This window comes from Urocitellus parryii, chromosome 1, assembly GCF_045843805.1.
Source record: "Urocitellus parryii isolate mUroPar1 chromosome 1, mUroPar1.hap1, whole genome shotgun sequence".
Lineage (NCBI taxonomy): Eukaryota > Metazoa > Chordata > Mammalia > Rodentia > Sciuridae > Urocitellus > Urocitellus parryii.
Window position 1 is genome coordinate 37,644,134 of NC_135531.1, and position 17,506 is coordinate 37,661,639.

Sequence of the window (17,506 nt, forward strand, 5' to 3'; positions counted from 1 at the left end):
AAACATACTGTCCCTCTACAGCTACAAAAAAAAAAAAATTAAAAATAAAAAGAATCAACATGCTAACTCCTAATTATAGAAGAATGAGCCAATAAATAAAATAGATTATCTGAAATAAACTTAGATTGGGATTATTTTGCTTCATATACAGGGCATCCATTTGGCACAGATAATGATTGGTTGCCAAACAATAAAAATATAGCAGTCCCTTCTTTAAGGAGGTTACAGATTAGTGGGAATGGACTTTTGCTGAAGTAATGCATTTTAATACAAAGCAAAATTTAAACGCAGTTCTTTAGTAGTTTATTTCCATTATTTTCCCCCAGATAAATCCAAGTCAAATACATCCCCCCTTTAAATAAAGTATATAATTAAATTATATTAGCACAGAGAAATATATGGAGTTACTTTACCGAAGTTTAGTAATGGTTACACATGAGTGATGTTTGCCTAATTTTTAAAAATTCAGCATGTATATCCAAAGGCAAACGTACTTTCAAAAATTAAGTTACTATTCCTAAAGCAAAACAAAAGAAGTGGTGTGGGATACATTAATGAAACTAGGAAATTTAGCTAAGAGTTTGGAGTTTCCGTGCATAATGTTCATAAATGGTTATGGCAAGAACGTCGTCCAGGCCCTAAAAGCAACCTAGCGGGCAGCACCCGCTTTTTTGAGGTTTCCTTCCTTCCAGTCAGAATTGCGGAAACCCAGGCACAGGCAGGTTCTTTCACTCCAAGCCCTCAAAACCGCGATAAACTTGGTAGGAGCAGCTGATTGGCTACAAAACAAATGACGCAACGTATCCCAACACCACTCAGAGTCAGAGTCAGCAAGCCTAGCTCAGATTGCGTTTTCTGATTGGTCCCTACGGCAAGTGTGCAGGGACAATTGCTGAGGTTGACCTCTGGTTCCGGAACCGAGGGCGAAGATGGCGGCGTCCCGGTGCTGGAGGTTTGTGCCTCGCGGTCGGGGGCCGTCATTGCACACCGCTGCTGAGACTAACTCCACGGCCACGGGAACGATCAGCCCAGATGTGTCGGCGACCTCCGTTGCGCGGTACCCGCCGATTGTGGCCTCCTTGACCGCCAAGAGCAAGGCGGCACGGCAGCGGCGGGTGGAACGCTGGCAGGCAGCGGTGCACGCGGCCAAGTCCGTGGACGAGAAGCTGCGAATCCTTACGAAGATGCAATTCAAGAAGTACGTGGTTTACCCGCAGACCTTCGCCCTGAACGCCGATCGCTGGTACCAAGGCTTCACCAAGACTGTGTTCCTGTCGGGTCTGCCTCCTGCGTCCCCCGAGGCCGAGCCGGCGCCGGCGCTGGACCTGGCTGCCCTGCGCTCTGCCGTGTGCGACTGCCTCCTGCAGGAACATTTCTACTTGCGGCGCAAGCGGCAGGCGCCCCTCTTCCAGGAGCAGGAGGCTATCGCTTCGCCCTTCTTGGATCAGCTGGTGGCGACCCTCACGGGATTGCTCAGCCCCCTCAATCCCGTCCTGGCTGCAGCCGCTCTTGGTGAGCTTCGGGACCCTCACCGCGTATGCAGCTTCCCTCTCAGTGTGATCCTTTTCCCCTAACCCTAATAGCTTAAGCTCTTCGGGAGTCTGACTTGACTCTACTTTGTGATTGTCCAGCCAAATGAAGAGCTGTGGTTAAGAAAAGAGGCTCCTAGAGAGCAGTACAGACCTGGGTTGCTTTTGGCTCTTAAAAAATCGGTGGGACAATAATATGTGAATTCATTAATATCTTTTACCATATTTTTTTCTTATTTCAAGTTGAGAATTATGGTAATAGTTCTTCATTAGCATTGTGGCGATTAAGTGATATATTAAGTAGAATACCTAACCTTCAGTATTTATTGTGTGCCAGGCCTAATTTCAAATTTTATGTGTGCCAGCTAATCCTCTCAATAACCATTTACAGGAGGTAGCATGATTGCCTGATTTTATAAATGAAAAACAAAATGGCACGCAGAAGCTAATCATATCTAGTCTAAGACTATACTTGGTAGATTTACAGGTAAAGATTCGGACCCAGCAAATAATTTAACAGCTTCTTTCTAACTGTTCATCTAGACATGAAAAATAATTAGCGTATTTTAAAAATCACTGTTCCAGTACATTCATTTTACGTATATCATCTAGTGGGTGTCTTAGTGTTGGTAGCATTAATGTTGTTATAACTGTAGGCATGTGCTCAACTGATTTTTGTAGTGTGCAGTATTTCCCTTTCTCAGTTGGGAAGGAAATGGTATTAAGGGGAACTTTGGTGAACTTTGAGATTGGTGGCTTACTAAACTTTCTTTGTCAAGACTCAGATACCTCTTATACAAAATAGAAATGATTGTAACTGTAGGTACCTTTTTCAGTAATTGTGAAGATTGAATTATTGAACCATTTTAATTTCTGGTGACTGGTATTCCTGTTGGTCTTATTTTATATGTATTCTTAGCTAATTATTTTCTTTGGTTACAGGGTTTCTTGTAATGTTGGCACAAGTAGATGTTTGAGTGCTATATTTAAGCCACAATAAATTGTCACATAATCCCAACTCTTTAACTTTTGATATATTTTTAATTAGACGATCATCCTTAAGTTGTCAATTGCTAGTTAGTATTCTGTTAGATTTATCTGATTATTCAGATGAGAAAATTTTGGATATCTTTTAACAGATCATAAGCGGCTAGTTCATTTTTACTGGATGCGTGGTGAAGAAATTATTTCTTCTGGTCATCGAAAAGGTCGAGTTGATGCTTTGCGATACCAAATAGATGATAAACCACACAATCAGATTCGAATACCGAAGCAACTCCCAGAGGTAAGGGTTTAAGGCATTTATATTTATTAACATCTGATATAGAAAATGTAGGCAGATCAAGTGATGGGCTTACTAAAGTGAAATATTTTGGTTTGATCTCTTGCCATTCATGTTTCCTTTGTAAACCACTGAACTGAAAATCATTTTTAGTTTTTCCCTCTGGTATGATATATTCTTCAGAGGCCAAGTAATCATTTCAAGTGAGGTTAAGTTTTCATGATTGTTCAGACCTTTTTCTTTTCTTTATATCAATATTCTATAATAGTTTATGATTGTAATTTACAATTATTAGCTAGTCTGATTTTTAGTTGTGAACTGGGTCATTTTCCATATTTGCAGTTCTTTTGAAAGAAAGTCACTGCATTTTGAGTGCTTTTTGTGCTGCCATGTCAGATTGGCATACTTTTTCTGTAAAGGTCCAAATTGTAAATATTTTAGGCTGTTCAGGCCTTAAGTCTCTGTTGGAACTATTTGGCTCTCATCTTATGGTGTAAAAGCAGCCATATACGATGTATCAGTGAATGTGTACGGCTGTGTTCCAGTAAAACTTTATTTGTAAAATCAGGGGGCTGGGTAGATTTAGCCCATCCCTAGATGGTGGTACACATTGAGTATTTCTAATATGAAAATATGAAATGCTTCAAAATCTGAAAATCAGAGCATGTCATATTTTTTGGAGTAGGGGTGCTCAACCTGTAAAGTCTTCCAAAGAACTCTGAAATCTGAAATGCTTCTGATCTCTAGCACTTTAAGATACTTTGATGATACATATGATTAGATCATTTTGCAAAGAACATCTCATTTAAAAATTTTGGGTCTAATAAGAATGTACATAAAATAGATACTGTTGTTGTTGTGAATTCATTCTTTTATTTTTTTCTTTAAGTTTGTGCCATTGGATTATTCTGTTCCTATAGAAATCCCTGTTATGAAATGTAAACCAGACAAGCTTCCATTATTCAAACGGCAATATGAAAACAACATATTTATTGGTAAGTTTCTTTTTTATATATTGTACCATAAATGTGTTCAAAGTGTGCTGTATAACTTTGGAGCACTAGCTATAAAAATAATTCTTGATGACTGAGAGCTTCTGTTTGTGCATGAGCAGTATAATTTATAATCTCAAGTTATTGCAACATGCAAGAATATTAGAAAGAAATTCTTTCAGCACATTTTTTGAAATTTCACTAACAGTATTTAACTTTAAAATTATACTTACTAGGTTTTGTTGATTTATTGTATGGGAAAAGTAATTTGCTTTTTCAAAAGCAAAAATGTTTAGAACTGGACTGGGACAGTAATTGCACTTTAATCAGAAATTAACAAGGGATTCAGAAATTAACAAGGCCTCTTGTCTGCCCACATGCAACTTATTTTCATATTTTTTATTCCTTCATTAATTCCTAGTTGACTTGAGGAAGATTTTAAGCAAGCTTTATACTTGTCCTCCAGACCTATTTTATCAGTCCCTTTTCAGTTATTGTAGTCTTAAGGAATGACCCAAGGGGGACATTTTTAAAAAGACATTACCAATGAAATCAAGAATTTTAGTTCATGAAATATTACTCATTTTCTTTTTACTTATAATTGTAGTATAAAATGGTTTTATTAGTAAAATACACATTCTTTAATTATTACATTAAATAATCAAGGAAGTTTTAAATTCATAAAATGTATCCTGTGGTAAATATGACAAAGTTTAACAGAGCTCCTAATGACAACCAAGACATTTGAGAAATTGAAATAATAGAGAATTTTCAATAACTTTTACATATATTGTTGTAGCTTACTCTGATCATAGTGGACTTTATGAGAAAAATCATACTTTTACGTGAGATTTAATTTTATTATAGTCAATAAAATAAATGAATTAACATTCTCATTTATGTAATTTTGAGAACAGATTACTGAAGACATGCTTGAACGAATACTAAAATGTGTGCTTCAGATATTCCACAGGATCAGTTCATGTGAATATTTTTGTTTTGTTTTTCAGGCTCAAAAACAGCAGATCCATGCTGTTATGGCCACACCCAGTTTCATCTGTTACCTGACAGATTAAATAGAGAATGGCTTTTGAAACGAAACCGTGCTGACCAGATAGAAGTTATTTTTAGAGCTAATGCTATTGCAAGCCTTTTTGCTTGGACTGGAGCACAAGCAGTGTATCAAGGTAAAACTAAATAGATGGCATTATTGTTCTATCTATGACATTGTAAGAATGTAATTATTTAGGTTGCTTTCTTTGGTTAAAATGAAGATATCTTAGCAGTTTGAAAATTATTATGTTGACACCAAGTAGAATTGGTTTAAAACCCATAATTAAATATTTTACATTTCTAATTGGAAGAGACATTTGAATACTTATTTTGATTTTTTTGTTTTTACTTTGACTGCCTCTTGTGTGAACATATTTTTTCCCAATGGTTTTCATAACCATTTTAAGTAAGACTTGCTATTACCACTGAACTACTTCCCCAGTTCTTTTTTATTTTTATTTTGATTCAAGGTCTTACTAAATTGCTGAGGCTGGCCTCCAGCTTATGATCCTCCTGTCTAAACCTCCTGGATCCCCCGGATTACACACATGGACCACCATGCCTGGCTTATTGTTAACTCTTATAAGTCAACTGTTTGTAGTTCCTAACAGTTTTCTGAAGGTAGAAGAGGAAATGATTTGAAGGATTAAATGTTTAGATTAAATTATGGCTATCCTATTTCATTTCTTTAAAGGCTATGTCCAGAATTTGGATTAGGAGATTGTTCACTCATTCAGTAAATGATCAGTGGTTTCATTTGCCAGACACTGTTGGCTTTGAGGATACTGTGTTGAATAAAAGACAGATCTTGCTCTCCTGGAGTATAGTGGGAGGGGAAAAGATAATAAGCATGTACTATTTTCAGAGAATGGAACAAATATACTATTATAAAGGGGAGAATAATTTATGGGGGTGGATGTAAATGAAGTATGAGGCAAAATCCATATTGCTGGAATCATTAAGGGGTGATCTCTAAAAAATGGTTTGAACAGAGACATGCATGGTGAGGAGCTATCTATGCATAATGGGGAAAGACACTTCTTGATAAAAGGAATGGCAGGTAAAAAGTCTGAGGTAGGAACAAGCTTGAGTTATTTAAGGAACAATATGAAGGCTGATGAAAGAAGAGCTGGGGAGAGTGATGAGGAATGAGAGGAATCTAGAGGCTATATCATGTAGACTGTTTATTTATTCTTCAGTTCTGAGATTGAACCCAGGGCCTCTTGCCTTCTAAGTAAAAGCTCCACCGTTGAGCTACAAACCTCACCCTCATAACACTTTTATTGTAAAACCTGAAGTAATATAATTATCCAGGAGGAATTTTCGTATCTTTGATTTTCGTTTTGTTTTGTTTTGCCTTATGGTATTAGAGATTGAATTCAGGGGTGCTTTACCACTGAGCTACATCCTCAGCCCTTTTTTTATTTTGAGACAGCATCTTGCTCAGTTGCTGATTCTGGTCTCCAACTTGGAATCCTCCTCCATCAGCCTTCTGAGTCACTGGGATTATACACATGTACCACCACGCCTAGCTTCTGGGAGGAATTTAGATATAGACCTGCTAAAGACTAGGCTTACCTTTTACTGTGTGTGTGTGTGTGCACGTGTGCGCACACATATATGCACTGAATGGAGAAGGTGAGGGGGGTAGACAGAATCAGAAAAATGTGAGAGGAACTTTGTTGAAGGTGTTAGAATGGCCCTCTTTATTCATGAAAAAAAGTTTGTTTTACGTTAGATTTAATTTCATACTTTAACAATATTTATTGGCTGTCTCCATTAAAGATGCTATAAAATATGTGTGAAGTAAAGTTGTTGCTTGGCCTTGGCAGATGAATTTTTAAAAAAGCCAAAAAAATTGAGTGGTAAAGGTATTAAGGCATCCTGGAGCCTTATGACGTAAGACACTAGGCTAAATGATAGCAACTCATAAAACCAGTTTGGAAATATATAAAGGAATATAATGAATTTAGCTAAGGATATGTTGAACTGCAGAAAGACAATTTTATCTGAAGGGGTGTGTGTGTGGCGCATGCGCATGTGCACACATGGATTTGTCAAAATAAATGGCCAGTATGGTTATTGGGTGGTAGATGTTCCTGGTTTCGGAAAGTTTGAATGTATTTGCTGAAATCAGTGAGGAATAAAAGTACTTCTAGATGTAGGATGGATATGCATACACAGAGCTTCGTGAACTTTAATTAGATGAAATAAAGTTGGAATCTGAAGACTGATAATGAAAAAAAATGCATCATGAGTTTGGAAATATTAGCTAGAAGGGAGGAAATAAACGTTGATGCAGAAATTGACTATAGGATTGAGATGAAGAAGACAGGGCAACTTTGGATCTTCAGGTAAAATATTTAGGATGTAGGTGTTTGCTACTCTTTAATGTGTGTTTTATTTTGGTGAAATGTATTATGTGTGTAAATTTCAGCATTACTTTCTTCTACAGGATTCTGGAGTGAAGCAGATGTTACTCGACCATTTGTCTCCCAGGGCGTAATCACAGATGGAAAATATTTTTCATTTTTCTGCTACCAGTTAAATACTTTGGCATTGACTGCACAAGCTGATCAGAATAACCCTCGTAAAAATATTTGTTGGGGGACACAGAGTAAGCCTCTTTATGAGACAGTCGAGGATAATGAGGTGAAAGGTTTTAATGATGATGTCTTACTTCAGATAGTTCACTTTCTACTGAATAAACCAAAAGAAGAAAAATCACACTTGTTGGAAAAGTAGGAGAAATATTTCATTTAGGACTTTCAAAGTATTTAAATTTCATCAAAGGATCAATAAAAGGATTTTAAGTGTGCCACTTATAACTGTCAGATGTTTAATGTATTAATTTTTGAGACATGTGTTTCTTATGTTAACTTGTGATTAGATCTCTCGTTCTATTCAAATTCATTACTGAAAGATTTTATTTTGAATACAGTTGATTTAAAGTAATTTTATTTACATCCTATTTACTGAAATATTAATTTGGTTTTCTTTAATTCCTTGAGAATCCCTATTTGAGTGTGATTTTAAAAGTAATATGGCAATATTTTAAATATTTGAGAATCTATGTATCATACTTATCTTTGTTGTTTTGGTTTTAATTTTTTTATTTTTGTTATCATTGGTACAAAGTTTCAGAGCCTTACTTAGACCCCTTCAAAATATGAGCAGTCCATTTCACATATAGTAAACTAATGCTTTATTCTTAATCTTGGTTTGAACAGAAAAGAAAAATAGAAAAGTATTAATAGTATACTTCACTGAGAGAGTCTTATGTTTTAGTCAACACCCAACCTTTGCCTAATGGCTAAACATAAGTGATATTCCCATTGGAAGGAAAAATGAGATCACCAACTTTGACCTTCACTGGCTTGCTAGTCTACTTCACACGCCCAGAATCATAGAAGTAGGCATTCAGTAGATGTGAATGGATGTCAGTAAATTAAAGTAGTCTTTCTAGTTTCTAGTTTGAGATCTGGCATATGTTATTTATTTATATCTTTCACATCTCAGTAAAGCTTAAGGTTTTCATTACGTAGATATCTACATAGTTCTTATTTATGCCTAAATTTTTATGTTATTGTGAATCTATTTGTTCTTTTCAATTATATTTTTATAGCTTCTAAAAATGGCTGATGTTGGTTGCTGTATAATTTTTTAAAAGGCCAATTTAGTTAGCTTATTAAATCAGTGTTTTCAGCTCACTTTCATGAGGTATTTGTGTCCAGTCTATTTTGCATTCTCCTGAAATTACATATTAGCATGCATAACCATTAACTCCCTGTAGCATAATTCATTGGACAGTTTCTATCCATACATACATTGCATCTTAAATCCAATGGCAATTCCATTACACAGTTATAGAAATAAATCATAACTTTCTTTAACAAAATTAAAAAGCCAATACATAACCTGTACATTAAATTTCAGACTGTACAAATTGTTATAAAAGTTTCAAGAGCCAGTAACAAGTATTAAACGCTGTTTACAAAAACTTCACCAAGTGAAATGCATAATTTATAGGATAAAAAGCACATAATGTATTTTAACTTATTCTAAGAGTTGGTCCCTGGAAACTGAAGATTTAAATACTACTTATAAATTACTTATTTTTTTTTAAATGAGATATTCCAACAGGCCAGAACTATGGTCTGAATGCTTGTTTTTCCCCCAAATACATGTTTAATTTCTAACCTCCAGGGCTATGGTATTAGGAGGATGAGCCCTTTTCAAAGGTGAGGCCTTTTCGAAAATATTTGGAAAGGAGCTCTGTTCTCTTAAATGGAATTATTATCCATATAAAATAGGCCTATGGTAGTTCATTCATCCCTTGTACCATGTGAAAATAGTAAGAAGGAACTATTTATGAACCAGAGAGCAGGTCCTCGCCAAATACTGAATCTACTGTCTCCTTTATGGACTTCTTGACCTTTAGAACTGTGAGAAATAAATTTCTGTTTATCATGTCTTACCACCCAGTTTATGGTATTTTGTTAATGTACTAAGACTACTAGTAAAAGTAATCAGTATGCCTGTTTTTGTTCTAGCTTCTGCATAATGTTTTAATTAAAAGGTAAAGTTAATTTTACAGAAAATTGTTAAGACATGATTTTTAAATTCTTCATTTACAATTATAGAAAATATTATGGCTTCCTTATAGAGGCAGAATAAAATAATAATTGAGCAAGGTACAAGGAAGACAAATGGTCCAGAATCGCTACAGAGAATGTCAAAAATAGATGTGAACAGGCCTGCATATTTACAACATCAGTATTGATCAATATTTGATTGATTGGGTTGAATTTCTAAACTCAAAAGACTGCTCTATTGTCCAGTTTGGTTAGAAGATTTTGTAAAACATAATAGTAACAATGAAAAATAAAAATCAGAGAAGAATAGAGATGCCACAGAAACTGAGAAATTGTAAGTAATAATGTTTCAAGGGTTGAGATATGATTACTGATTTGGTAATATCAGGGTATACCAAAATTGGGAATAGCTGCTATGCAAATAATAAACTCATTCTACATTAATTATAACTTATGGCTATATGACTTTAATTGTCTCAGCATATTTTAAATATTTCTGGAATATCCTTTTTAAGTATGAGTTAATCCCCATTTCTCACTCATTTCTGTTCTTTTCCTTTGAAAAATACCAAATTCTTTCTCAGATTTTTATTGCATTATGTGCTTTTTTATCCTATAGATTCTGTATTTCACTTGGTGAAATTTTTGTAAATAGCACTTAACACTTGATACTGGCTCTTAAAACTTTTATAATAGTTCGTACAGAAGTCTGAAATTTAATGTGTAAGTTGTGTTTTGACTTTTTAAATTTTTTAAAGAAAGGTGGTTATAAGATGATTTATTTCTACAATTATGTAACGGAATTGCCATTGGATTTAAGATGCAAGTGATATTTTCTAGAAATCAATCAAATTGATGAGAAGTCTATATTGATAAATATAAATGGTATCTCATTTGCTTTTTATAACCTTTCATATTTTTGTACACAGTAAATGAAATTTTATTGCAATCCTTTGTGGCAAAGTGGACTTAATGAGTAAAAACTCATCTATCAACCAGAAACAGAAGGATAAGCCAGACTTAGTAATGCTACCTTATAATCCCAGCTACTTAGGAGGCTGAGAAAGGATAGTAAGTTCAAGGCTAGCCTGGGCAACTTAGTGAGACCCTGTTTCAAAATTAAAAATGGCTGGGGGTGTAGCTCAGTAGTAGAGCTCCCCCATATTCAATCACTAGTAACACACAGAGATACACACACACTTACAAACCACCAAAAAAATAACCTGAGGACAAAATATATCTGTGTTTTATAATACATATTTAAGTGAATAAAAAATTGATGTCTTAATATTTTAAATATAAACTCAGAATATTTCTATGAAAATTGTGTGCTGATGTATAGAAACCTATAAATTTAGCATATTTTAAATTATATATACATAAATATACACACATGTAAAAATCTATATGTTTGTATATATAAAATAGGAATCTCATTTTTACCTAGGCCTTATTTATACTGTGTGTGTGTATATATATGTATATATTATAGCAGTATGCACCCCAAATTGTCAGTAAGCTTTATGAAGGATCCAGGCTATACTTCTTAATTATTTTAATTGTAGATTAAAATTACTGAAAGCTGTCCTGATTTTCAGATAATGAATATTTGCATGAGGTTTAGTCTCCTGGAAAGTATTTGGGTGTCATGTAAAACTTGACTTTTATTTGCAAACTAGCAATATTTCTGTTATAAATAATTTGTTATTATTTCTTCAAACTCATTTGTTGTTAATAGAACTAATAGAGAAGATAGGCAAGATTTAAAGCTGAAAGAGGCAGCAGATAATTTCAGTGGCATTGGTACCCAATTCACTATTTGTTAATGTATTCTATTCAAAAATTAAGTATTCAGATTTCCGCATTTTCTTGAAAAATGGGAAAATCTGACAGCTTCAGGTTTATGTTCTTAAATGTCAACAAAAGCATACAGAAGCTGGAATAGTTAGTTCTATGTCCCCTTAGCTGGGGCATACTCCTTTTTGTCACAGTTCCCACTGCTCCTTATTTCTCTTTACCTGGCCAACACTATTGGTCCTTCCTCACTAATTTCTGTGATATTTTTTCCTATGGCATTGAGTTTATGACTCCTGAGGCCTAAACAGCTAAGAACTTGCATTATTCTAGAAAATCTCATCCTTTACAGTTATTCTTTAGGCTTGAGAATCTTAATTTTCTAGTAGTAGACACTATAATAATAATAAATCAAAGAAATTCAATTTCATTTTAAATAATTAAGTGAAATAAAACCTCTAACCTGGACTGGGGTTGTAGCTCAGTGGTAGAGTCCTTAACCTAGCATGTGTGAGGCACTGGGTTCAATCCTCAGCACTACATAAAAATAAAGAAATAAAATAAAGGTATTGTGTCCATCTACAACTAAAAAATAACATATATTTTAAAAACCTTTGGGGTAGAAGATGCTATATGAATGTATCTGGCAAAATATTTGAACTTACATTACCCTTTATTCTCTGTTAAATGAATTGCTAACTGATTTATTTGGGTGATTTACTTATTGTAAGATTAATAATTTATTGTGAATTTTTATAGAACCAAAATTGGTGGCCAGAGAGTATTTGGATGCTACAACAAATATGAAGTTTCCCTTTCTAGTCTAAATTAGGTTGTGCTGCTCTCTCTACTTTAGGAAGAATAAATAGTTACAGTGCTTTTAAAGGTTGAACCCTTGGTGGCCTACATGGTTATTCATGTACAGACTGGCTTAAAAGTTGTAAGGTGACCCCATTAAAAAAAAAATAATAACCCTTTCAACCTCTGTTCCCAAAATTGATGGACTAGATTTGCCCAGTCTTTCTACAATACCTGGCTGCATATAGCACTTGAAGGCTTTGGGGATCTAAAAAGGTTGATAATAATTGCCAGACATAAATGGCAGAAAATGCAAATCCAGAAAGATGAACTTGCTATCAGGCTGCTTTGCTTTGGATGGGAGAGTTTTTTCTAAGAAACTGAAAGGATGAGTAGTGTTCTAATAGCCTTGCAAAAAGCTACAAGGGCAAAAGTTATTAAGCTATAGGACTTTTGATGCCAGTGGAATTGTTTAGTTTGTGGTTCTGAAGGGCAGCATCCTAAAAGTAAGGGGTGAAATAAACCATTAGAAAAGAATGTATATCTAGGTAGCTCAGAAATTTTTAAAATTTTGAATGTTTATTACAGTGACCTTAGATTTCTAAGACCTCTAGGAATCTAAAAGAAGCAAACCTGGAGGAACAAATTTTCCTAGACCTCCAAATGTTTCAACAAATACTTCTTCAAATAAAGGATCTTCAGATAAGAACCAGGCACAGGAAGAAAAAGAAAGAATGAAAACCAACAGAAACAATAGATCCAAAGAGCCACCAAATATTGGGACAATGAGATAGACTAAATATGTTTACTGCATTCAAAGAAATAAAAGATCAAAATGTTCAATATGTAATTGGAAACTACCATTTATAAATAAGTCAATTATTAATATAAGAATTGGTAAAAACAATGCAGTAAAGAAAGTTGAGACTCCAAACATTAGTTATTGCTGCATAACTTCAGTGCCACAAACTTGGTGACTTAAAATAGCACACATTATTATATCTCAGCTTCTGTGGGTTTCTCTACTTCAGGCTGCAATAAAAGTCTCTTCTGAGGCTCACCTAGGGAAAGATCTGCTTATAATTCATGTATTTGCTAGTAGGGTATTGAATTGAGGGCCACAGTAGCTTCCTGGCTATTAGTTAGTGGCATCCTTCTATTCCTTGCCCCATGAACCTCTCATTTAAAGCAGTTTACAACTTGAAAGGATTTATTTATATTTATTTCGGGAAAAAAATGTTTTCTTAAATAGGTGTTCCTTTTTCAAGTAGCATTGCCTCATGGGCAATGATGATACTTGTACATATACTCATGTTAACATTACAGTGTCCGTCTGCCCCTCTAGGCCCCTCTCCATGTTTTTGTGTCCTGACCAAGAAATACAATTCCTTGACTGCTGTGAGTTGGTCAGCTAGTGTTTCCCCTAGACTTGAGCCCAGTCCTGGGCCTTGAACATTCCCAGGCACTGGTGAACTTGTTCAGGTTGGTACTTGAAACACTGAAAAAGTCAAACATTACTAAACATAGAATTAGTGTGACTCTGAATCAGATAGCACAAACCCCCATATGAACTCCATACCCATTGCAGACATACCTAGGGAAACGGGTAGACATTTCTTCCCATCCTGAGGACTGCTGTAGCACTCATTGTATGTGTCCCCTAGTAAATGCTTTGAACTGTTCAACATGCATTTAATCCTCCTTTCTTGGGAGTACCAACCAGTGCCATCTTGGACAGGTTTGGGGAAGCTTTTTGCAAAAATTACCCTGTTATCATTTTGGGGTAATGCAGCTGCAGTTTTAGCCAGACACAACAAGCTTTTATACACACACACACACACACACACAATTTTTTTTCCCCCTAGTCCTGGGGATCAAACTAGGGTCTTCATGTGTACTAAGCAAGTTCTCCATTTTATTATAGTTATTTAATATTTTGTTTTATTTTAGAGACAGGTTCTCTCAAAATTGCTGAAGCTGTCCTAAAACTTGCCATCCTTCTGCCTCAGTCTCCTGAGTAGGATTACAAGAATGCACCACTCCTCCCAGCAACAAGTTTGGTTCAGTAAATAAGTATTTCAAATGTCCAAAAACAACATGACTCAACTCCAGTCAGGTCATAGACCTTCAATTTCTGTTCAGTTGGTTATAATTGAAAATCCTTCTAATGTTTGTAGGATTTCTTTGGAATAAACCATTAGAATATCTGAAAGACCTTTTTGAACTGTCAATTGATAGAGACAGCAATTTAAAAATCCAAGCTACCTGTAACCTTCAATAAGCAAAGTCCTCTATAAACTAAGTCATACTAATGTTTCTCCTTTTAAAAAATTCTTTATAAATGTAATGTTCATTATCAATTGCATATTAGTTTGAAAATTATCTCCAGTTGAATTCATGCTGAAGAAGATCCAGAAATTTTATCATTCAAATAAATGCACAGGAAGGTGGGAAGGAAAAGAAAGCATATGGTAGTAAATTTCTTAATGCCAGGTATTACATTAGCATTGAAGCAGCCAACACTCAACATTCCTGTTCATTTGGAACTTGATGGGAACATTCAGTTACTTAATCATGGACTACCCAGGAGACATACACTTAGGTGTTTATGTACAGCAATACTCTTTAGAAGAATTCAGTGATGGTTTATGAATTTATATACACAGATAAGCTAATATGTACTAATGAATTTTTATTTACTTCAGATGAAAAATATATGGTTTACTTTAGAAAATCAGAATTCCATATAGATTTTTTTTCTTTTAGTTTCATTTTAACCTTTGGAATATAAAGTTTGTTGTTGCTGTGAAACATGATCATTACAGAAATTTTAAAAAAATGCAGAAGATAATCTCATACAGTTAAAATTTTTTTTTTTATCTTTCTGCTTTTGAGATCATACTGGAGATATAGATTTTTACCTTTGTAAAAATAATTTTCCTAATCATAAATTTCTATAAATAAATCTTTTGGGTATTTTTAGGAACTTGTATATTAAAGTTTATTACAGTGTTATATACTAAAAGACAAATTTATAAACGTGGACCCTCTATAATATTAGGTCATACTCATTTACAGAAGAATAAAAAATTTTCCATTATTAAAAAAACCCCAAACATGATCATTATATAAGATTAACTAATGTGGGTGTAAACATGTCTAATGTTGGAATAGTTCACAGTATTCAGATGATTAAATCCTGACTTTCAGTATGTTTGTAAGATTTCCATATCTTGCCACCTGGGTGTGATTCATAATTGGAGAAATAAAGGATCTGTGTATTTAGAAAGCCCTAAAAGATAAAAATATCTATACAATTATCCTCTGGTAAAGTATAATTTGCTGCAACCTTTGGAACCTAGACTTTTAAATGTCATTTGAAAGAACATTGCTAGGGAAATTCTATCCTTTTAATTCTCATGTTTTCTGAAAATATAAACAAGTTTTACAATCAGCTTGACAGCCTAATCTAAAAGTCTAGATATAAGTCTTGCTTTTGCTATTAACAAGCTAAGATTGATTTTTCTTGAACTCAAGTTTCTTTGTCTAATAAATTCAGTAGATTGGATAAGATCTTCAAAGTTCCTCCTGACAAGTGAATCATTCTTTCTAAGCCTCATATTGGAGATGGAGTTTGCCATTAACTTTTTTTTTTTGTTTTCTTTTAAAAAACTACTGTTTCCTGATGACACAGTAGGAATGTTCATAAGAGCTAAAGAGTTGTGTGAGGTTTAACTTGCCTTTTCACTGAATTTCCTCAGTTGTGATAGCTGTATTTCATGCTTTATCCTCTGAGGCTACGCTCATAAACATTTGAAGGAAAGTCTGTGGTCATCCAATGCAACCCATTACACACTAAGGTCCTCCAGAAAATGTATACTGAATTCAGTCTCCTCTGTACTTGAAGGATGAAGATCTATCACTTTCTTGATGTAAACTATGGTGATTATTGAACAATGTTTGAGTTTTTATCTATTCCTGGTAGCGTTCCCCCATTCATTGTAGCTGTATCTCTTGAAGTTATTTAGGGCTTTTCTCCATTTGTTTTCATCAGGTTCAAGTACACTTTTGAGTGCCTTCCTCTGTTCTTGAGGGTTTTTTTTCCCATTAAATGTTTGATGTTTATACTTTCTCTGAAGTTATGTAAATCTCCAAATACAAAATATTACAGGGTTCAGCTCTTCCATTTTGGCCAACATTGATTTTGAGCTCATACATTTTATCTTTTACCAAGGAATTTGTCAGTTCAACCTTCTTACTGGTTAGAGTTAGGTCTTCATGTACCAGTTCCCTTAATTGCTTCCTCTAACTTGTCAGAAAGAAGAGCAGGAACACTAATATTTGCTGAGCATCTACTACATGCAGAGTACTTAATTAGATGTAGTAATATTATTTAATCTTTAAAGCAAACTTTCTTCCTTACAAAGGAAGTTTCACTTTCTTTCTTTGATTTCTTGCTTTTCAAATGGAGGGTTCTTTGTATTAATAATAATACCTGTCAAGTTTCACTTAATAATAAATAACTTGATATATACCTCATCATGATCAACAGAATGAAGGTAATATTATAAGGTAAAAAAATGAGTGTTTTCAGTGATTTTTAAATTATAAGATTGGAAGAAATCATGTAGTTTATGCTTTTCCATTTTAGATATAGCTTCATGAATTTGTTGTTCCTGTGAATAAATGTGTTTCATTATTCATATAAAAATTCATTTGTTATTCAATAAATTCCAAGAAATATTAAGTGGTTTATGAAGCAGGAATTCAACCTCTCTTCTTGAACAGCTAGAAGATTCACAAAGTTTTAAATTATCTATGCTTAAAACATGTCTTTATTATTCCCTTGTCTTAGTTTTAAATCAGACTTGGACTACATGGTTTTTCTTAACGCAATTGGGTCAAACACATCTAAATAGAAAGTTGAATAATTCTTATTCTACATTTTCTATGACTTCTTGAAAGTTACTAAAACAGTTGTGATAAAAAATTGTAAATCTATGTGGTGAATTTCAAATAAGTATGATTTATAGACAAGGAAAAAAAATAGCAGGAATAAACAGCATGTGATACACGTGGACCATGGGTTCTGTCTTTCTTGCTGAAAATAAAATGCTGTAAATCCTACAATTGTATTACTCTGCCTGAATCTTTTCCCCTGCGTATCATTCAAGGCTTCTACATCACAGTATTTTTCTTTTCTTAAGTTGTTTGGAAGCTGTGTTGCCTTTGTCACTACTGAATCTCACTCCGTGGGAAGCTGGGCTTTCCTCTTCTGATCACTGTGCTGCCTTGTTCAGTCCTCATAATGCCCTCCCCTGGATTTTCCTTCCAGTCGTCAAAGTTTGGTGGCTCACCCATGTTTCATTCTGGCCTGCAGCTTTGCTTCCTCTGTTTAAGTAGTTCTCACAGAGTACCACAATCAATACATCAGTATCTCCTTTGTCACTTGATGAAGATGAA

At 34.3% G+C, this 17,506-nt stretch overlaps 1 protein-coding gene across 1 annotated transcript; it reads left to right on the plus strand.

Annotated features, from left to right (window-relative positions):
- The first annotated feature begins 403 nt into the window (after positions 1-403).
- On the plus strand, positions 404-17,123 carry Mrps30 (mitochondrial ribosomal protein S30). The gene is made up of 5 exons (XM_026393606.2): positions 404-1,512; positions 2,669-2,814; positions 3,701-3,806; positions 4,814-4,990; positions 7,312-17,123. Exons 1-5 carry the CDS (start codon positions 930-932, stop codon positions 7,599-7,601), a joined length of 1,302 nt encoding a protein of 433 aa, XP_026249391.2. The 5' UTR covers positions 404-929; the 3' UTR covers positions 7,602-17,123.
- Positions 17,124-17,506: the final 383 nt, after the last annotated feature.

What these genes read in the sequence shown, in the direction of transcription:
- Mrps30 (XM_026393606.2), top strand. Translation starts at nt 930, where the DNA reads ATGGCGGCGTCCCGGTGCTGGAGGTTTGTGCCTCGCGGTCGGGGGCCG. An exon ending in CCTGGCTGCAGCCGCTCTTG is followed by an intron (nt 1,513 to 2,668) that starts GTGAGCTTCGGG and finishes ATCTTTTAACAG; the next exon opens with ATCATAAGCGGCTAGTTCAT. An exon ending in TGAAAACAACATATTTATTG is followed by an intron (nt 3,807 to 4,813) that starts GTAAGTTTCTTT and finishes TTTGTTTTTCAG; the next exon opens with GCTCAAAAACAGCAGATCCA.